We start from the raw sequence: 22,829 nt of genomic DNA on the forward strand, positions 1-22,829 counted from the left end.
TCTGATGAGGCAAACAACCATCAAAGGGGCTTAAGGCAAAAGGAAGGTTTTTTAAGGGTCTTAAGCAGCTTCCGTCTTCCAGCTTGTTGGTGTTAGGGTATAATAGACGATTAGAAGGGACAGAAATTCCAATGCGTCGAAGCAACAATAAAGTGAAGTGCATCCCCTCTTTTTAAGGTGAGTTGAAGTAGATCACATTTGGGAAAAAGTTGTACAGGAGCTGGGTAGCAGCAGGCTTGGTGAGTCCGCTGGATGCCTTATAGATCACTGGTGGAGGTTAATTTTCGGGGTAATGACTTCCATAAAATAAAATAAAAGTCTTGGGGATAATGGCCAATACTCCAGCAGGCATCCAATTCACCTGCTCTGTTAGACCTGAGGCAGGAGGGGCTGCTGGAGAGAGTTAAGAGAGATGAACAGTGGCTGGAGGTTACCGAGAGAGTGAGAAAGAAATTGCAGAGGTTTGGAAACTTTCAGAGGATTTCCATTGCAAGCTACGAGGAAGTAATGCAACTCCTACAAAATCTTGAGAAGATATGAAAGGAGATGAGCAGTTGAGAGAGTAGCATAAGTACAAATCCTCATGGTAAAAGAAAGGGGAAATTAAGAGTCGAGCAAGGGTCCTCAATTAGGCAAGCAGAGCGGAACAGGAGTGGGGCAGAGGCAGGCAGAGGAACGTGAGGGGTTCACAATCCTATAAAAGGAAGATACTGAAAGTGATATTGAAGAGTTGGAACCACTCATGCAGAAGTGCTTTTCAAAAAAAGCGTTGAATTTAATAAGTGCTGATAATAAATGCAGTGTCATAACAGGAAACCAAAATGAAGCACATATTCATTGTGTTTCTTGGATCTGTTTGGAGTGGAAGAAGATTGGGCTGGAATGCCCTTCCAGCTGATGGTACTGCATGGGGTCATTGTCTTGGAGACACCAAATTTATCAATAAATCAGTCTCAGTTAATACCATAAGCCTACCCTTCCTTTTGAGCTACTGCATCCACATTAGGTTTTCTCTCCCTTCTCATCCTTTTGATCCAAGAGGGAGGTTTTTCGCTGGCCCAGAAATCAGCCCAAGAAGGAATGACAAGTCAACGTTGCCACTTCAATGAAAATGAAAACCCTTCAATCCCTTCCACATTTGCAGATTCTAAGCAGACTGATTTTCTACATCAAGCACCATGTCAAAAAACTCCCTCTCAATGACCACCAATCTATGTTCATAAGAACACAGTGGGAGTGAAGGAGAAAGATAGAAATAGAATTTTTCATTTGCACTTAACCCTACAACAGAACTCCCTTCTTTGATTTATTTTTTCAAAAAAATTACAATTATATTAAAGAGCAATGCGGCAATAATAATTCTGCCAAAAAATATTTTATAAAAAAAAAAACCTTCTTGGGGGCTTGGGGGACTATAATTAAATCTTAAAGTTAGTCTATGAAGGTAAACTTGAATTACACAGGAGAACACATAAGTTTAAGAATGTTCATCAATTATAGAAACGGTGTGGCATCCCTTGATGGTCAAGCAAAAAATATAAATAAATAAACTAATATTAATAGAATTAAACAAAGAAAATCATGAATGCAAAGTGACAGTAAGGGAAATAAAAGTAACTGATTCTGCAGGGATAAGTGAATAGCAAGCATGCAGTTTTATGGGGTTTATGGTTAGAACAAAACATGCAAACTTCTTCTGGGAAGAAGTTGGATTCATCTTTGGTGTGGGAAAAGATTCCATTTTTGACTTCTTTATGGTGTCAGGTTTAGAGTTTTAGGGAAACTAGTTTTCAGGATTTAAATAGGGATTGGAGATTTTGTTGTTTTGGTTTTTATTGGTTTGTTCCAGATTTTTTTGGAATATTTCTTATTCTCCTTCAAATTCTCCCTATTAATGATCTTTATTTTACTAAACAAAATTCACTTAAGTGGCAGAGCTAAGGGATAAGACTTTAAACAGTAAAAGTTAAGGTCCCTATTAAGTAAGTTAAAACCATCAATAACAAGATAACGAAACTCGGCAAAAATAACTTATTGCAAACAGAGAAAGAAAAAGAGAGAATTTGTAGAAAAATTGAAACCTGCTTAATTCCAGTTTATCCTTGTAGCACCACAAAATAGTTGGCCTAGACTTGACTACGGCCTTGCTAAGCATAAAATGCAGATTAACAATCTGTAAAAACAAAGCACTAGCAATCAGCTTATTCTCCACCTTTGCCCCATGAAAATATAGTACAGGAAATAAAAATAATAGAATTTGAATCTGAATTCGTTGAACGGACACTATTTGCTGAGTTGACACTATTTTTCATGAGTACGAAAAAAATCGGGAGTGAATGAATGAGTAAGAATAGTGCCTGGTCTCGAGACTTGTCGCCAATGATGATGAACATGGAACGATGTCTTGTTTTGACGCCATTCTCTATGAGAGTTCGGATACGTTCATCCACCTTCTTCCTCATTATTCCTGATGCGTTTTGCACTTGAAAGCTGAACAGCTCTGAGTTTCTGGACGATGATGAGGCCGCCGCGAGCGCGCTAGGGCTCTGATGAAGCTCGACTCTTCGGTTTGAGGGAGGAGCTTCAGATTTCAGAACTTGGAAGCTGGATTGTTGGAAGATGCCAAGATGGCGTGCGGCGTCCGGCGTGCTGGCTTGCTGGGCAGTGCTGCAGCCATGAGGGAGGAGATGGCCAGATGAAGCTTCAGATTTCAGATGGCCAGCCGTGTGCGGCGTTCCGGCCTTAGTTTCGTTTGATTTTCTTTGTGTGCTCCTTCGGTTTTCTAGTGGCGAGATATGGCTTTTGGTTCGAAGATTGAATCAGCGGCATGCGGCGAAGAAGGATATTTTGGCGCTGGTTCGGCCCGTGAAAGAGAGGGAGGCTGCCGGCTGCGGAGGACAGGAAGAAGAAGGAGGCAGAGGAGCGCAGAGTGACTGGGTGAAGGGTCGAGAACAGTGGAAACTATGCTAGGTTAGGGGTTTCAAGCTTTCAACCCTCAGGGACCAAATATATAGTATGCGTAGGAAGCTAACCGGGCGGGGTGACCCGACCCGGACCCGCCTAACCTGTTTACAAGCGGGTTGTTTCCGAGTTGACTCGTTTATAAACGGGTTGAAGTGTATATACCCAAATCATTTTAAACAGGCGGATCACGGATGACCCGTCGGGTTTTGACCCATTTACCACCCCTAGTTTTGTATAAATTGATAGGGAGGAAATCACCTTGTTTTATATTAAACCACTTCTAAATGAGAAAATAATCAAATTGTCTATGATTGGATTATTCATCTGTACGAGAGGGAAGGAAATACTGTTATGAAACCCTAAAACCTCTATTTAACGCCACTAAAGGAATTTGTTAGCTTTGGAGGTGTAAAAATTCTTTGAACAGTAATGAGTTTGACCGAGTTCGATTTCCACAAAACGCTACTGGTAGTGGAACAAGAATTAGCAAAATATATGTCTACAAAGTCAATGCCCCAGGGTCTGAATTTAATTTGTATTGAATTTAAATAAAATATAATATAAAATTATATTAAAATTTATTTAAATATAAATTTAAAGATCTAAATAATTTTAAAATTTTATAAATTTAAATTTAACTATAAATTAAATAAAAAAGAAAAAAAATTATTTAACCGAACTCTCACTTCACAAAGATGTCCCAAACCCAACCAAAATTAAAAAAAAAAAAAAAATAGAAACTTTCACCAAAGGCACTTTGGGTTAGAAATCTAAGACTTCATCATCAACCTTTTAAAATCAAGAAAAACATAAAATAAAATAAAAACACAATATTTTGGGGATTTTTGAAAATATATTTGAGGAAAAAAAGGTTGACACCAAATGAAATAAAAATAATTTGTTTGGTCTAATTTTGTTGGTCGAAACCCTAATAACTCTCAAATCATACAATTCTCAAAGGTTAGGACTCCTGACATGCCTAGGAATAAGGGGGAGAAAACACTATAAAGTAGAATTCTCCCATTTATTACATCATTATTCAAAAATAGGTTGTGAGAACCAATGGACTAAACTCAATTTTTTTTTGGGGATTTTTTTCATTTTTTTATTTTCAATAAATATAAAATAAAGATACATATAAAAAAACACTACGCCACATACACATTCATGTACATTAAGCATATTCATAGATAAGGCCCTTACAAACCATAATTTATATGCATATAATCCCACATTTGCACCATTACATGCATATCTATAGTTTTCTAAACACTAAGTCTTCATGCATTTTGCTTCCACTCTTTCTGTCTATCTTTACTTCTTTCTTCAATAAACTCTAACTTCATCACATCTTCTATCTTTAAGTCCAAGATTTTAATGACACTTTTCAAACACTTTGATCTTGATCTTCTATGAAAGCATTTGAGTTCTAAAACTTTACTTAACTAAACATGTTAAGTACCATTGATTTGTTATCATCAAAATAAGATTCTAAGTCTTATTAGACCAACAATCTCCCCCTTTTTGATGATGACAAATAAGGAACGAAAATGAGTAAGCGTTAATAAGGCTCCCCCTTAGAATAAGCATAATCTTAACAAAAATTTGTAAAATAGAACATTATTCATGTGATTGCATATCAGATTTCATCAAATTCAGTTTCAGTTCATCAAATTCAATTTAAGCTCATCAATATAGTATCAATAATGTCCAAATCATAATCATGCTCAATTTTGCCTCAGCAATATAATATCAATAATGTCCATATCATTACCATGCTCAATTTTGCCTCAAATTTTCCCAAAACATCTCCCCCTTTTGACATCAATAAAAAAGAGAAGGGTATCAACAAACACATACAAAGTCAAATGTATGGGGCCAGTATAAGCACAAAACATATAATTACTATTCATCATGCATAAAAAGATAAGTAGAAAATCCCAAAATAGCATAAGAATAAAGCAAAAGATCATAAAAAAAATTATATCTGGTGTACATAGTATAATGCAAAGATTGTTCAAACAAAGTAAAGCATTTAAGCATTAGCTGCATCATCATCTTCATCGTCTTCTTCTTCATCATCATCATCTTCTTCACCAGCATTACTAGAACATATCTCCATTGGAGCCTTACCGCATGAAGAACCGACCATATGCTATTCAATATGACCAATTCTTTGATCCAGAGAAAAGTAATTAGCTTGAAGAGAAGCTTAATTGTCCTAAAGTGAGCTTAATGTAGATCTCATTTCACCACAAAAATTAGTGAATTGCTAATGGTAGGCAAGAAACCATGAAGGTGCATCACTTGCCTAAGGAGCAGGTTGCTGAGTTGGTTGCTGAACAGATGGTTGGTGTTCCTGAGCTTGTTGTCATCTTCAATTATATTTAGGAAACCATCCTTGATCAAGACGCTCATAACCCATTTGCTTAAGTGTTATAGATGAAAAGAGATCATAATGGGTTTGCTTAATGAATAATTCAAATGGATAAGCTACACTTAGATGAGCAAATATAAGATTCAGAATGCCACCATATGGAAGAATAACTCTGCGAGCTTCTTCTCTAGAGATCATCCATTTGAGAACCAAACTTGGTAAATCAAGCTTTTTCCCTTTAAGCACCACATGACAAAGCAATCTAAATATGAAATGTAGTTGTGTGATCCTACTCGAGGCAGAATGTTGTACGTAATGAGCTTCTGTAGGATTTGTGCCTGAAGGTTAAGTTGTTTGTAAAGTGGACAATGACCAAAATAGGCAGGTTCCTTAGACATGACCAGTGGTAGAAATGCTTTAGGGGTGAAATCTTGTTCTATAATCCAAGATTGTCCAAAAGATGGACACTCAAACTCACCTTGTCTGATATTTAAAATTGTTGTTAATGTTTGTGGGGTAAGGGCAATTGATTTTCTTATGACTTCAGTAGAGGTTACTGTATCCCTTTTGACCATATTTGCATAAAATTTTTTAACCAAGTTTGGATATAGTACTTTTGTTTGATAAGTAATGAACTCCTTTCCATCATAAAGTTATGAACATGGGTAAAATTTTTGGAAAATCTTCTTCAAAGAAAGTCGTGTCTAAAACCTTACCAAAAATAGGTTCAGTCGAACGAAATGCTCTCTATATAGTCGCTTCACGTGTGGAGCTACAAGTCATTGCTCTATATTGTTGTTGTCATCCTTCCCAGAAGTAGAACCTCTGGCATGATGATTTCCAAAGAAAATGAACAGTGAAATCCTTTAAAATCTAGTGGAAAAAAAGTAGGACAATGTATTTTAGAGATTAATTAGAGGATTTTGAGTGAAGGAATGCTGGTAGATGAAGGAGGAGAGGTTTTAAAGGAGAGGAGAGGCAAGGTCAGTAGACTGAGATTTTGAAAAATTAGGGTTTCGCACAGTTTATTATATAAACCTCCGTCAATCAGTTGACTGAAATTGAGGAGTCAACCACCTAACAATTTTGATTATTTGAATTTTTACTAAACAGTAGTGAGTCAGTCGACTGTGCTTCAGAGAGTCATTCACCTGAAAAATCTGTGCCTCAAAACCTTAGCAAGTCAGAGAGTTATCAATCAACTGTGAATTCATCCTCAGTCACCTGACCTCACTTATTGACTTTACACTCATTCAATTTTTCCTTCTTTAGACTACTTTTCTACTATGCAACAAGCCTTATTCATGTCTTATAAATATAAATCTATCATCGGGAAGAGGTTTTGTAAATATATCAGCCCATTAATCACTTGTATTCACAAATTCAAGTGAGATGTCTTCTTTTTGCACACGATCTCTCAAAAAATGATGTCTTATGTCTATATGCTTGGTACCTGAATGTGATATGAGATTTTTAGAGATATTAATGGCACTAGTATTTTCGCACTTTATAGGTGTAGTCGAATACTCCAAATTAAAATCCTTTAATTGTTGCTTCATATAGAAAGTTTGGGCACAACAACTACCTGCTGCCACATACTCAGCTTCTACAATAGATAGAGTTACGAAATTTTGTTTCTTGGAGAACCAAGACACAAGAGATCTACCTAGGAAATGGCAAGTACCACTTGTGTTTTTTCGATCAATTTTACATCCAATATAGTCTGCATCTGAATAGCTAATCATCTCAAAGTTTGTATCTTTAGGATACCATAGACCTAAGTCAATAGTACCTATAAGATATCTTAAAATTCTTTTGAACGTTATTTGGTATGATTCCTTAGGGGCTGCTTGAAACTGGACGCACACACATACGCTGAACATAATGTCCGGTCTACTGGCTATTACGTAAAGTAAACTTCCTATCATTCCTCGGTAGTATTTCATATTTACCAGTTTTCCTTTTTCATCTTTATCAGGATTTATAGACGTACTCATAGCAGTCCCTAAAGGTTTTCCACCTTCCATATCGAATTTCTTAATCAAGTCTCTTATATATTTTGACTAATTTATGAAAGTTCCATTCTTAACTTGCTTAATTTGAAGTCCTAGGAAGTAAGTCAACTCTGCCATCATACTCATCTCAATTTCATCTTGCATACACTTTGCAAAGTCTTTGCAAAGTTTTTCATTTGTAGCACCAAAAATGATATCATCCACATATATTTGAATAATAAGCAAATCTTCATTTTTAGATTGAATAAACAGTGTGTTATCCACTTTTCCTCTAGAAAAGCCATTTTCCAATAAAAATCCACTAAACACTCATACCAAGCTCTATGAGCTTGCTTTAGTCGGTATAATGCTTTTGTTAATCTAAACACATGATCGAGGTAATGAACATCCTCATAACCTAGAGGTTGTGCTACATAAGCTTCTTTATATATAAATCCATTTAAGAATGCACTCTTCACATCCATTTGATAAAGTTTAAATTCTTTGTGAGATGCATAAGCTAATAACATTCTTATGGCTTCCATTCTTGCTACAAGAGCCAAAGTCTCTTCATAGTCTATTCCTTTTTCTTGATTATATTCTTGAGCTATGAGTTTAGTCTTGTTACACACTACAATGTCGTTTTCATTATTTTTATTCCTAAATACCCATTTGGTTCCAATTACCGAATGGTCCGCGGGTCTAGGAACTAATTTCCAAACTTTATTTCTTTCAAACTGATTTAATTCTTCTTGCATGACTATTATCTAGGAGTCATCACTTAATGCCTCGTCTATATTCTTGGGTTCCTCCTAAGATAGGAATGCATAATAACTACACATATTCTTTAGAGAGGATCTAGTGTATTCTCTTCGTGAAGGTTCACCAATGATTTGATCTTTTGGGTGATTTCTTACAAACTTTCATTCTTTAGGTAGTTTGGATTTGTCTATAGGTCTATCATCTGAAGTTGAGCCTGATTCCTTATTCACATATTTCACTTCTTGTATTTTTAAGTCTTCTAAACTTTGCTTTATTTCAGCTTCCTCAATGTCAGATGGTTTAGAAAATGGATTTGCTTCATCAAAAGTTACATGTATTGATTCTATGACCGTGAGAGTCCTTTTGTTATAGATCCTAAAGGCTTTACTATCCAATGCATATCTTAAGAATATTCTTTCGTCTAATTTCACATCAAATTTTCCCGAGTCCTCTTTGCCATTTAATACAAACCACTTACATCCAAATACACGAAAGTAAAATATGTTGGGTCTTCTATCTTTCCATAGTTCATAGGGGGTCTTTTCTAGGCTTGATCTAAGAGAGACTCTATTCATCACTTAACAAGCGGTATTAACCGCTTAAGACCAAAAATACTTAGGTAATTTATGTTCATTTAACATAATCCTAGCCATTTTTTGAAGTGACCTATTTTTCCTTTCAACGACTCCATTTTGTTGAGGAGTTCGAGGAGCCGAAAAATTGTGGGTTATTTAATATTCATCACAGAAATTTTCAACTTCTTTATTTTTGAATTCTCTTCCTTGATCACTTCTAATATTTAGAACTCCACACCCATTTTCATTTTGGAGTTTCTTACACAAGTTGATTAGCATCTTGCAAGCCTCATCTTTAGAGGCTAAGAAAAGTACCCACGTAAACCTGGTGTAGTCATCAACAATGACGAAAGCATATTGCTTTCTTCCTATACTTTGTGTTCTAGTGGGACCAAATAAATCTAAATGGATAAGTTCCAAGGGTCTATTAGTGGAAATATGTTTCTTCTTTTTAAAACTTATTTTAGTTTGCTTCCCAAGTTGGCAAGCATCACAAATTTTGTCTTTTACGAACTTTGTGCTGGGTAGACCTTTAACTAAGTTTTTTTTTAGCTAATTTAGATAATAAATCCATACTCGTGTATCCTAGTCTTCTATGCCATAGCGAGCTGGCTTCATTCATGGCTGTTAAGCATGTGACTTCTTGAGATATTAAATTTTTAAAGTTTATGTAATACACATTTTCAACCCTATTTGCAATGAATAGGACATCATGCTTTTCACGATTTTCAACTACACATTTGTCTTGTTTAAAGATTGCATTAAAGCCTTTATCACTTAATTGACTAATGCTAAGTAGATTGTGTTTTAACCCATCTACCAATAAAACATTATCAATAGATAAGAAGGGTTCTTTACCTACTTTTCAATATCGATAATTCTACCTTTAGCATTGTCTCTAAAGATGACATGTCCACTATCTTTTAGCATTAATGTGGTAAATTTTGATTTGTCTCCGGTCATGTGTCTTGAACACCCGCTGTCCAAGTACTATTTGTCTTTTGATGGAGTGTTCCTAAAACACACCTACAAGAAGGGTTTCAAGGTGTTACTTTTGGTACCAAACCTTCTTAGGTCTTTTTAATTTAGGTTTATCTTTAGTTTTGATTCTCGCTTCCTTAATTTTAACATTTTTCCTTTTAAATGAACATTCAAAATTTATATGTCCCTTTTTCTTACACAGGAAACAAGTAGTATGTTCATATGCATTTGTTGAAGAGGTGGTAGCAAAACGTTTTGATGCCTTTACGAAATAGCCCTGTAGAGGTTCTTTCTATTTTTATTTTCAACTCCATTGAATCCAATTCCTTTTTTATCTAAGGACATCCTTTGTGATCCAACCAGTTTATCAAAGTTTTCTTTTCCTCTAGTGAAGTTGTAGATGATTTTGTCTTTATCTTCAAATTTGCTCTTAAGATCACTTATTTCCATGTCCTTTTTATTTTCACCATTTACTTGAAGCTTTGTTAATTCTTGAGACATCTTGTTTATTTTACTCATAAGTTTATCAATGTGTGAGTCCTTTTCTTTTTCAGCTGATATTGAAGTTTCTACTTGGTTCTTTAGTTTTTCATTTTGTTCTTTCAATGCTACATTTCTTTTAGTTATTTTGATAAGCTTATTATGCAAACAAAATAATTCAGCTTGCATTTCTCTATATGAGGGCATGCTTTCACAAGAGTTACTATATTATTCATCACTCGATTCTTCTTCTTGTGAGCTAGAATAGGAATTTACCTCATCATTTTTCGCCATGAAGAAGAGGTTGCCACATCTTGATTGCTTGATTCATTTTATGATTCACTTGAGCTTGAGTCATCCCACGTGGTAGCTTTTATTGCCTTTTTCTTCTTCTTCTTGGAGTTTTTCTTAAGCTGTGGGCAATCAGGTTTAATGTGTCCAACTTTCTTGCAATTATAGCATGTAGGAGGCTCATTCTTAGTTTTCTTTTTACTAGTTTCTCCTTTATCAAATTTTGAGCCTCTGAATTTTCTAGTAAATTTCTTGTTCTTTTTAAAGAACTTTCCAAATCTTCTAGTGATTAAAGCTACATCATCATCATCTAGTTCGTTGTTTTATTCTTCATTAGAACTTTCTTTTTGCAGCTTTAAGGGCTATTGATTTCTTGTTTTTATTACCTTTAGAACTTTTTTCATTGATTGTCATTTCATATGTGAGGAGTGATCCTATTAGTTCATCTAGAGAGGTGTTTTTCAAATTTCTTCCTTCCGTTGTTGCAGTAACCTTAAGTTCCCAAATTGGTGGAAGTCCTCTAAAGATTTTTCGAATAATCTCATAGGTGGTGTAGTTTTTCCCTAATGCATTTAGAGAGTTTATAATATAGGTGAGCCTAGTGTACATACTAGTGATGGTTTCATCAAGATTCATCCTAAAAGCCTCATACTCGCTGGTGAGTATGTCAATTCTATTATCCCTTATATCAACCGTTCCTTCATAGGTTACTTCATGCTTATCCCAAATTTCTTTAGTTGATTTACATCCCATAATCCTATTGAACTCCTTGACATCTAAAGCATAATATAGTACATTCATTGTACTAGAATTTTTTTGTAGCATCTCTAGATCATTGTCAATTATCTCTTTTTCATCTTAGGTATTGTCCATGGTTTTAGTAGGGATGAGGTCACCATGTGTACTTTCCAAGCTTTCCAATCCATGCTTTACAAATAGATTTTCATTCTCTATTTCCAGAAGGTGTAGTTAACACCGCAGAAGGTTCTGGTCTAAAAGAGGATTGACCCTCAACAAAAGGAGATACACCTAGGTGTGCTATAGGAGTCTTTATGTAACTTCTAGATTAAGATTTACTACAACCTAGCGCTCTGATACCAATTGAGAAGTAATGTGTGAGTCTAAGAGGGGAGGTGAATTGGGTTTTAAAATTTTATTTGTAAACTCTTTTGTTAAGTATAACCCTTTTTAATTTTGAATTTAGTTATACAATCCCTTTTCAATTTACCAACCAATCAAACCAATGTAAAGATTATATTATGAATTTCAACTCGCTTTTACAAGTAATAATTCAAATCAAATTTTCTTTTCAGAATATATCAAAGTTAAAATTTCATAAGATTGATCTCTGTGTTTCCAAAAACTTAGTATTCAAAATTCTTAAATTTCACAATCAATTAATTTCTTGATTTCTATATTGATAAAAATTAGAATTTCAAAGAGTTGCAATATTCAGTAGTTCAATATTCAAGTATAATATGATTTTACAACCAACCAATCAATATAGTTCCTTTGTTTAATATTCCAGCAATTCCCAATAATCAATCAGTACTTCATCAATTAATTAAACAAACATGAAGTTAATAAACTTGTAGTAAATTAAAGAGAGTAAGGGGGAAGAGCTGTAGACCAGATTTTTTACAAGGTTCGATGAATAGCCTACGTCCTTGCCCCAAGCAACCACAGTGAGGATTTTCCTTTCCAACTTTCTTTCTAGGCAAAGTTACAACCTCTCTCCTTATCAAGTGGATACCCTTCTCTAAAAAGAATACCCCTTCTTGTTAGCTAACAATCCAATATCCCTGAATAGTCAAAAAATAGAAACAAGAAACAAGAACAACTTTGGTTTGTACAAGAGAAACTCTCAATTAGAGTAGATTTTGTACAAGTAAAATACAAGATACTTCAACAATAAACAATATAAATGAATGAAACTCAGATGAATATCACCGAGGTTCTGATTTGATTTGAAAATCTCAGTAGAAACGATAAAAAACCGTGAGTTGTATCAGCACGAGCACAACAAGAACTTTAGAAAATATTTCAGCAGGGAATTTTGAACTCTTAAGATGTTTATGCTTGATTTTTGTGATTGTTGTATTTGATTTTTGAAAAATAACATGTTTTTATAGAGTAATAAAGCATATACTCATATTTCCTAAGTTGCTTGCAGTGTTTGCCAAGTTTTCTCCAAGTTTGGAGTCCAAGGAATCAATTTTGGAAACTTTCCCTCGCTGTTTAAAAATTTAAAATATGAAGGTCAGTTGACTGTGACCTGAGGGTCAGTCGTCTGAGCCTTTACAGTTTAGCAAATTTTTGAAACACAGTGTTGACTGCTGAGTCAGTTGCCTGTCTTGGTTTTGTTTGCTTAGCTTTGTTAGTATAAAAAGGTCAATCGCCTGATCAAACTATGTCAGCCACTTAAACTTACAACTTTCATGAATTTTCAAAAACTTTGATTTCAACACTTTAACCTTTGACCTTGGAAAACTTAAAAAATACTTTAAAAAAGTATTTTCCATGGTTTTAAAAAATAGGTCTCTAGGTCAAATATAAGTCCAAAGAGTTTCAAACAATTATATTGAAATCGTGAAGTACTTACATGAGACTTCTTATAAACTATAGCTTTCTAAACACTAAGTTTTCAATCATTTTGCTTCCATTCTTTATGTCTATCTTGACTTCTTTCTTCAATAGACTTTAGCTTCATCAAATCTTCTATCTTTAAGTCCAAGCTTTTAATGACACTCTTCAAACACTTTGATCTTGATCTTCTACGAAAGCATTTAAGTTCTAAAACTTCACTTAACCAAATATGTTAAGTACCTTTGATTTGTTATCATAAAAATAAGATTCTAAGCCTTGTTAGGCCAACAAAATTTTTAACTTCGTCCAAGCTTTGTCCAATCTTCATTGAGCTTGTTTTCTTCATGTCTTTTGAATTTAAATGAGCTTTGGCAAATCTTCATTGAATTTAATTGTAAATCATTGTGCTTGTAAAAAATGTAATGCCTGAAACTTCACTTGAAAGCACAATTAGATTTCTTAGTTTGTCATAATCAAAATGAGATTAAGCATTGTTCGGTCAACATTTAAAACAATTAAATACTTTGAAAATTTTCCTTTTTATGGCCATTGGGTTCAGAATTCTAATGCAAACCATCGATGGATTCCCCCAAACCATCGACGAATTGCTCAAACCGTACATGGACGATTTCATTCAGGCCAAATTCCATTTAACTTACTGCCTGAAATCATCGAAGCACCTAGGCAAATTGTTTCTTTACTTTGGTGCTTAATCTTTGTTCAAACTTAAGCGGAACCAAGTATATGAAAGATTATAATACTAAGATCATTTAAAACTTGTCCCTTATGAAAATACATTTGATTGTAGGATATTCTTTAATAAATGCATTTGAAAACTCATTAAGTTTTGTTCTAATAATTTGGTGATATCCTATATACTAGCATGCTTATGCAATTGCTTAACTCTTGCTAAATAAATTTGTGCGAATCAGAACTACAAGAGTTACAATCAATTCCTACCTCAAACACTTCCCTTTTACATTATGACGTTACATTTGCTTTAGTTGGTTGTACTTGAGTTCCTTCGAGTAAGTGTTTGCTTTGATCTTTCCTTCTTGAATGATCACTTGATCTTTGCATTCGATCTAGTACTTGAGTAGTTCTGAGTTGTGCTTCCAAGTGTAGAAGTGTCAAGTTGTATCAAGGATAAGTCCACGATCGTATTCCACAGGGACCACTGCATATCAAACTATTTGTGCAAGTTTAGTGAAATTCTTTTGCTGTAAAATGTGGTTTAAAAATCTTTTTGTTCTTTTTATGATTTTGAAAACAGTAAAGAAAATGGGAGGTATTTGAGAAAAATGCTAAAATGTGACTGAACTTTTATTGAATTTCCAAAAATATAAACCTACTAACGCAACCAAACTAAAATGATTAACTGAAACAATTTACCAAACACTCGAGTTATGAGTTCAACGTCTATTTGCTTCCACAATTTACTAATTCCCTAGCCCTTACTCCTCTTCTTGTTAATCCAATCAAGGGATTAATAAGATGAAATTTTATTACTAAAGTTCAAGTAAATTTGCCATATATGAACGAAAGAAAATAAAAACTCTCATTAAGCATCAACCGAATTTCATGTAAAAATTAGTTGATGAAAATCTTAGATTAAATCAAGGTTTTGATGTGTCTAACGTCAATAACAAAATAAGAAATAAGAGCCAACGATTTATCAACGATGTCTTCAAATTTTGGTTCTAACCAAATAAAAATTTATCAATAATATCATAGGAGAACTAACAAACCATGGAAAGCAAACAACATTAACCCAGAACCCAAGTTACCGAACTTAGCCCCTCATGCTTGCAATCCCAATTTTTTGGGTCAAATTAATTCCACAATAAACCATTGCAATAATAAAATAAAAGACAACAACTTAAAGAATAATAAACTAGATGTATACTAAATACTAAAAGAAAACTAATTAATCCACCCTATAATCATGCCCAACATTAGCTTAAATGTATTGAAATTAGGAATAGCTTCCCAAGAGGGGGGGTGGATTGGACTTTAAAAATTTCTTTTAATTAATTTTTAGAATTCTTAAACTTCTTTTAATATTTAACCAATTCTTTTACTTGTTTATCTATTTTGTCAATCAAACAAGAACTAAGTAAACATTCAATCTTCAACCACAACACTTTTTGCTTAACCAAACAAGTAATCAACTTTTCAACCAAACCAAACAATTTACTATGATGATCAAATCAAACAATCATAAGAATTCTCAGTTTGTGTGTAGCCCTGTTGTTAATTTGAATTTGAACCAAACCCTGAATATATGAATTTATTCCTTCAATATAATATTCAATGTATCATCCAATCACTATTTCCAAATATTCAGAATCCAAATAAACTCTCAGTTAATTTATCTTTGGGTGTTTAACCAAGTAACGTTCTTCCGTATGGTTTCCGCAAAATATGGTTTAACCAACATACTCCCTTTTGGTTTCCGCAACCCAAATCAAAATTAAACCTTAAGTTTGTTTGATTTCCAAATATATGTAGTTTATATGATCTTCAAATTTAAACCATCTACGCAATTTAAATATGCACTGAAAATAAAGAATAGGGAAAGAGAAAGTGAGACGGAGATTTTTACGAGGTTCGGCTTCAACACATCCTACGTCCTCGCCTTTGGCAAACCACCAAAGGATTACTAAACTTGTTCCGTTGACGGGTGGAACAAACCTTTACAACACTCCTTGGTTAAGGCTAGAGCCCGCCTTCTTCAAACGATATCCCCTCGCCCGGTCACTCCTTACATAGGCTAGAGCCTGCCTCTCTAAGCAATATCCCCTTACTTAGCCAACGGTCCAAACAACCGTTGGAATCGTCAATCTATAAGAAATAATTCAAATAGATGCGTACAAATAATGCTCACACAAAGAGCTGATTAGTACACGTTAGAAACTAATATACTTCAAAGTAAATAACAATATGGAATTTAACTTGAAACTCAATGAAGTATATCACCGATTAATTCTTTCAATGATTGAAAGATTGAGAATTTGTAGCACAAGATTGGTGAAAGAAGATCAATAAAAACTCAGTTGAATTTGTGCACAATATGTGAGCTTGAGAGCAAGAGAGAGACTTGAGAGTTTGAAAGCAATTTGAGAGAGATGTTGAATATTTACTGAATTTGAATTCTTGGCGTGTGATTCAATAATATTTGAGGCTTATTTATAAACTTTAAAAGGTAAGTAACTTGGTCCCCAAGTGTGTTGAAATATCCCCCAAGTTTCCATAAATTTTGAGCCACAAATAACCTCATTTAAAAATTTGACCGTTATGAGAAAAATCAAAACAGCCGTGTGGCAGTCGCCTGCCCAATCCACTAGTCGCCTACCATGTTATTTTTAAAGGAACAGTAGGGGCAATAGCCTAGTAGTCACCTTCCACGACCACCCAGGTGCCTGTCCTTGTTCAGGCAGTCTACTAGTTGCACATATACTGCTGTCAGCTTCGAGTACCCTTAATGTTTTTGACCATAACTTTTTCTGTATAACTCTAAATTTGATGATCTTGGTTTCAAATGAAAGTTAAGAGAAAATCCTACAACTTTCATGTTGAATAATTTTTAAAATAAAGAGTTTTTAATATATAAAAATATACCTAAATGAAAATGTAGAAAAATTAACAGCATTTTGAAAATCCTCTTTTTTGTGCTTTTCATTCCAAAAATGATTCTAACCTTTTTGAAATAATTTTTGACCTTATAAAAATATTTTCCAAGTATGTTAAAAGGTATCTAGGTCCAATATATTAACCTAAGAGTTTTATGTATCCATATTGAAATTATTTGAAGTACTTACATGAAATTTCCTATAAACTCCTTCAAATTTCCAATTCTTGAATTCCTTAAGGTCTTTATACTTGTTTTATCTTTCTTTGAACTTTCCATGTTGATCACTTGGACTTTTTTCTTGAAGCTTTTTCTTTCATATCAATGCTCTTATGATTTTCAGGCTTTAAACTTTAAATCCATTTTTGAATCCATGCTTTAAGCTTCATATTAAATTCATTCTTTGAAGTACAAGCTTTCATCAATTCTTTAACGCTCTATCCTTGAGTCCTAAAAATATATCACTTAAACAAAACATGTTAAGTTCTACTTGTTTGTTAGCATCAAAATATGATATTAAGCCTTGTAAGGCGAACATGTATACTAAATTAAATAACTTAAACTAGCCTTGAAACATTCAAAATAACAAACAAAAAAGAACAAGAATTTAATTCAGCCATAGACTACTCAAATAATAAAGTGAAGAAATAAATATTTAATCTAATACTAAACTAGACAAAAAAATGTATTGGAACAACCATAAAAAAATTCTAAACGAGAGAGAGAGAGAGAGAGAGAGAGAGAGAGAGAGAGAGAGAGAGAGAGAGAGAGAGAGAGAGAGGAGAAGGCTGTGAATGGCACACAGCAGCAAGCTACAGTTCTCCTCATTTCTGCAGCGCAGCTCCTAGGCAGAACCACCCCCCTCTAAAAGAAAACCTCTAAAACCAACCTAAAAGAACCCTACAAAAACCCTAGCCAAAACTAGCCCCACCTTTTTGACTTTTCTCCTTTTATTCTTTTAGCCTTTTCTTTTCCTTTTTGCCCTTTTGTCACACTTTCTCAGCAGCCCCAGCTGTGAAGCCCTTACTCCCACCGTATTCTTCACGCCCACACACACGCACACACAAGGCCTATTTGTTTAGTTTGCACGACCGAGTCACATCAAGGACCCGACCCACACACATTTTGTTTTTGTTTTTTTTTGTTTTGTTTTGTTTGCTTTTGGGCTTGCTTTGCTTCACACACGTTCATGGCTACTCCTTTAGACTCCTCTCCAGTTGACCCTTCTTAAGCCCATTCGTTTAATTTACTTTTATTTCATGGCTCACATGTAATATATTAGGCTCACATACTTCCTTGTCTTGTGGAGGTACAACAACTTTAAGCTCAATTTTAACCTTCCTATATCTCGAATCTCTCAAATCTCAAAATACAAAAATTGTAGAGCACTCTCTCAGTTTTTCACAAAATTTTGAATTGCCTCAATTAGAGCTCGGACGAGAAAGTTACACCCAAATTACAAGTATAGTCAGTTTTAACTTCCAATAATTGTCCTACAATAACAAAATACCAAAAATTCATAAATTACTCAATAAAACCCAAATATTATAAATAGAACACAATGTTAAAATATTGAGAATAATTAGGCATTTAATTAAAAATATAATCCTTAATTAATGAGTTAAAACACATAATTACATAATTTAAGCGTGTAATCAGTACCTTCATGTCGTACCTGTACTAACTTGATGTACAAAGATTAGTTTAACTTAAAATCACTAATGAATTGTTATCATCAAAATATGACAATTAGGATTATGTAAGCACTAAGGCTAACACATTTACAATAAATGAGGGAAGTAATAATGGTACTATAGGAGAATAGACTACATGTTAAAGTAAAGAAGCATAGATTTATAATAGATAAGCTACACTTCTTAGGGTTTGATAAAAGTGCAATAGGAATACATGTAGATGATATGAAGGTTTACGCAATATAGTGTCCTTTTCCAATATTGTCAACAATGTGTAAAGCTTCAATGAGTTTTAAACCACTTATCATATATTTATTATAAGCTTTGGCTTAATCATGACCCTAATTACTAAATGTTGAATAAGGGTAACTCTAATAGAAGCAAGAGTAAAAAAAAGTTTCTGAGTGAAAAGAAGTTATCTATGATTTTGTTTCATAAAAATATAAGCTCCTTTTAAGTGATGGTGTGGATTCAGTTGGATAGATGGTGAATTGGTTGTTAAATAGACTCGTTATGTCAAATTCCATCAAAAGTGCAAGGAGGATAAGAGTAGTAAAAATTGTAGGAATGATAAAAATTGTAGAGGAAAGAAAGGTGGGCAAGTGAAATCACACGTTTAAGGGGTACATTAATCATGTTAGTAGCCTCAAAAGATGATATTTGTGGCTTAGTTGGACAATCTTCCTCTTGCTAGAACAATTAGGTGATTTTCTCGAGGCGATCTTTGTCACCCAATCGCCTATTAGACCACTATTGCTTGGTTGCCAAAATGTTTAAGTGACCTTCCCTAACTACTTGCTATCTAGTTTGATTGAATGATAGGTTATTTTTGATATAGAGGTTAGGTTATTTTTGATATGGAGGTTAATTTTCTAGTATTTTTCATTTTACCTTGCTTTATTTAAATCCCCCATCTACTTTCATTTACAATTGCCAATATACAGGTTATGAAATTTATGGAAGCATTCTTTGTTTTCCTCTACAAAGGGGAAGAAGTTGGAGTAGACAATCCAAAGATTATCCTCATCATTCTCTAATGTGATTTCATTTTTATATGATGAAGTGAAAATAAAATATCTTCTCACTAAGGCTTGAAAGTGTCAATGTAATCCCAAAAGGGGGTGAATTGAGTATTTTAAAATTTTAACAAACGGAAGTTTGATTAATTTTAAAACTTATTTACTACGTGCTCTAACTATTTCAATCACCACAGAAATCTAAGCAGCAAACAACTATACCAATCAGCAATGCTAAATATGAAATTAAAACACAAGGTATATTATTTTTCCAGCAAATTAATATTGGTAACAAGATATTTAACCATACAAATATTATCCTTGTATTTGAACAATTAATGAATCAATGTCAAGCAATCTCAGTAGATTAAATCAATTCTGAATATTCAACTACAACAACGTTTTATCTTAATAAATGTTTAAAGTATTCAAGTCATCCACAAATCAAACTAAAGGTTTGTACCATTCCCAAACTCGATTTAAATAATTCACAACAGATAAAATCAATAAATATGTGCTTGAAAGTAAAAAGATAAGGGAAAAGAAAAACACCGAGATTTTTACAAGATTTGGCAACGTGCCCGCGACCTTGCCTCAAGCAACTTGTTGTGAGGATTTTACTAACTCTCTCTGTTCAATAGGTGGAGTACCTCTCCCCTTTTAGTAGGTGGAGCACCTCTCTCCTTTTAGTAGGTGGAGTACCTCTCAGGCAAGAACACCCTCTTGCTTGGCCGATTCTATCCCCAAATCGATTGTTTACAAAACAAATTATGGTAGCAAATTTTTGTACAAGAAGAAAATCTCTCAAAATAGCGGATTTGTATAGATTAAAATCACTAATATACTCTCAAAGACAAAATGCAATGAAGCTCAAGAGATTACTAGGTATTCTGGATTGGAAAAGTATGAATTTGATTTGCACAAAGCATAAAATCAGTTCAAGAAAATATGAACGACGCCCAACAACTTCTTAAGAATGAAATCGATCATTTTTTTGAGTTATTAGGGTTACCTAAACACGATTAGGGTTTCCATTAAATAGATGGGTTTGAAATCTGACCATTTGCCCAAATTTTGGAAATAATATCTTTTGAAAATGGAAAGAAATTGCACTGTTCGTAACTTAAATCGAGCACTTTGGTCGACTGAACTGAAAGTCCGATCGCTCGAACCAATTAAAAACTTGAATTTCAAACAGGTAGTAGCCTTTCGGTTGATTGAAATTTCGGTTTGGTCACCCAAACCAACACTATCTAGGCATTTTCAATTAATAGTACCCATTCAGTCGACTAATCCAAGTGTCCGGTCACCCGAACTATCTGCTGTTAGACCAGGTTGTTTAGTTTACTGCATTCGGTTGACTGAGCTTGAGCCTCCGTCACTCGAACTCTCTGAAATTCATTTTTCCTTTTATTTTGATTCTAGAAATCATTTGTATTTTTTTAAAAAAAATGTTTGGACTTTGAAAAGATATTTTCCAAGTTATTGATAGGTCTCTAAGTCCAATTTATCCTATGAGCTTCATAAACAAACTTAAAATTGAGAAGTACTTTCATGAGACTTCTATTACATTACATATGAAACAAAATCTAAGTCCTCATGTGGTGAAACTTTAACTTCATCCAAGCTTTAGCCAATCTTCATTTGGCTTTTGTTCTTTATGGCTTTTAAGCTTTAAATAAAAATCATTGTGCTTGTAAAATCTACTACTTGAAAATTCACTTGAGGCACAATTAGATTCCCTAGTTTTTCATCATCAAAACCGAGATTAAGCCTTGTTAGGCCAACAAGGCTCTAGCAGTTGAAATGGTGTCCACCAAATTTTCATTGATTAGTAGGCCAGTCACCAAATTGAAAGCATTCCTTTGAGATGCTCCTAAATATAACACCTATCATGAGATCCTAGCTAGAGAAGAGAGATATCTCATCAAAGATAAATATCTAAGATGTAGCCTAGAATACCTTAGAGACCAATACCATCAAGTCAATGATAAAAAATGCATGGATGTGCAATAGTAGGTGAGGCTAAAGGCTAAGTGAAAACAAAGGTGTAGTCCCAAGAGGGGGGGGGGGTGAATTAGGTTTTAAAAGTTTCTTTTAACTCTTTTTACTAATTCACAGTTTTTTGTAAGTTTATTAATCACAAAGATGATTTAAGTTATAATATCAGTTAGGAATTAATATTCACTTTAAAACTTTAAGAAGAGTAAATCAACTTGAACTTTCAGCAATGTCAATCAATACCTAATCAATCAATCAATAAACCAACACAAGTTACTTAACCAATATGTGAGTTGCAACAGCACTTCCACGATTCAGCGTTTAAATAACTCAAAGTAGAGTTTGATAAAAGCCTTGTATTAATGGATTTAATGCACTTCCTTTTTAATTAAGGTTTCCACAAACGATTAATCAACGTACTCCCTTTAAGGTTTCCGCAAAAGATCAATCAACGTACTCCCTTTAATTAAAATTTTCTTAATCTCAATGTCAATTTAATTTCTTGCACATAAATAAGCATCCACACAATTTATATATATGCAAAAACTTAAAAAGTAAGGGAAGAGAGTGAGACTGAGTTTTTATGAGGTTCGGCTATACCCGTCTACGTCCTCGCCTTAGGCAACAGCACCTAAGGATTCCATTATAACGCTCCTTTACGGGTAGGAGCGACCTTACAATCCATCCTTCAATAGGCTAGAGTACACCTCTCCAAACGATACCTCACGCTTGATACAATGATTCAACAGCCCTGAACCGTCAAGAAAACAAAGAAACAAGAACAATTTCTTGCGTACAAGAATTACGCTCAAATAGAGCTGGTTAGTACAAGATTAAGAGCAACCAATCAATACTTTAAAGTAAATATCAATGAAGAATGAAATTGAAACTCAAAGAGTATGTCACTGGGATTCTTCCTTTGATTTGAATCAAAACTCAGAAGTTGTGCTCAGAGATCAGTAATCAATGACTCAATATTTCTCAAAAAATCTCAGCAAGTATATGTGTGCAAGAGGGCTTTGAGAGAGTATGAGCAATACAGCTTGAAATCATATTTTCAATTCTTGGTATTCAATTTGGTTTGAGAAATCATATATTTATAGGCTCAAAAAGGTATATTTTCATATTACCTAAGTTATTTGGAGTGTTTCTCAAGTTTTTACAAAGTTCGGGGCACAAGCAACTCAATTTAGAAACTTTAAAACGCTGTTTAAAAATTAGCCATTATGATTGAAAGTCAGTCGCCTAAACCCATCGGGGCCAGTCGCCTGATCTTTAAATACAATGTTTTTTTTAGTTCAGAACAGGGTTAGTCGCCTGATCCTACAATGTCTGTCTAATTTAATTCAACAAATATGTCAGTCGCTTGACTAGACACGGGTCAGTCGCCTGAAGAGTTAAAAACACTGTTTTTTAAAGTTTGTTTCCAAAAACCTTAGCCAACTTGCTTTGATACTTTTAAAGAGTATTTTCTGAG

General features: G+C 33.9%; 1 protein-coding gene across 1 annotated transcript in view; it reads right to left on the minus strand.

Annotated features, from left to right (window-relative positions):
• Positions 1-2,986, minus strand: part of LOC131154044 (RNA cytidine acetyltransferase 2-like) — a 58,331-nt gene extending 55,345 nt beyond the window's left edge. The window contains exons 1-2 of the mRNA XM_058106519.1: positions 2,358-2,986; positions 2,082-2,173 (exon numbers count right to left, since the gene is read on the minus strand). Coding sequence (XP_057962502.1) covers positions 2,082-2,173; positions 2,358-2,462 — 197 coding nt within the window. The 5' untranslated portion in view covers positions 2,463-2,986. The remainder of the gene's footprint in view (positions 1-2,081; positions 2,174-2,357) is intronic.
• Between the last annotated feature and the right edge of the window lie 19,843 nt (positions 2,987-22,829).

This window comes from Malania oleifera, chromosome 4 (assembly GCF_029873635.1).
Source record: "Malania oleifera isolate guangnan ecotype guangnan chromosome 4, ASM2987363v1, whole genome shotgun sequence".
Classification (NCBI taxonomy): domain Eukaryota; kingdom Viridiplantae; phylum Streptophyta; class Magnoliopsida; order Santalales; family Ximeniaceae; genus Malania; species Malania oleifera.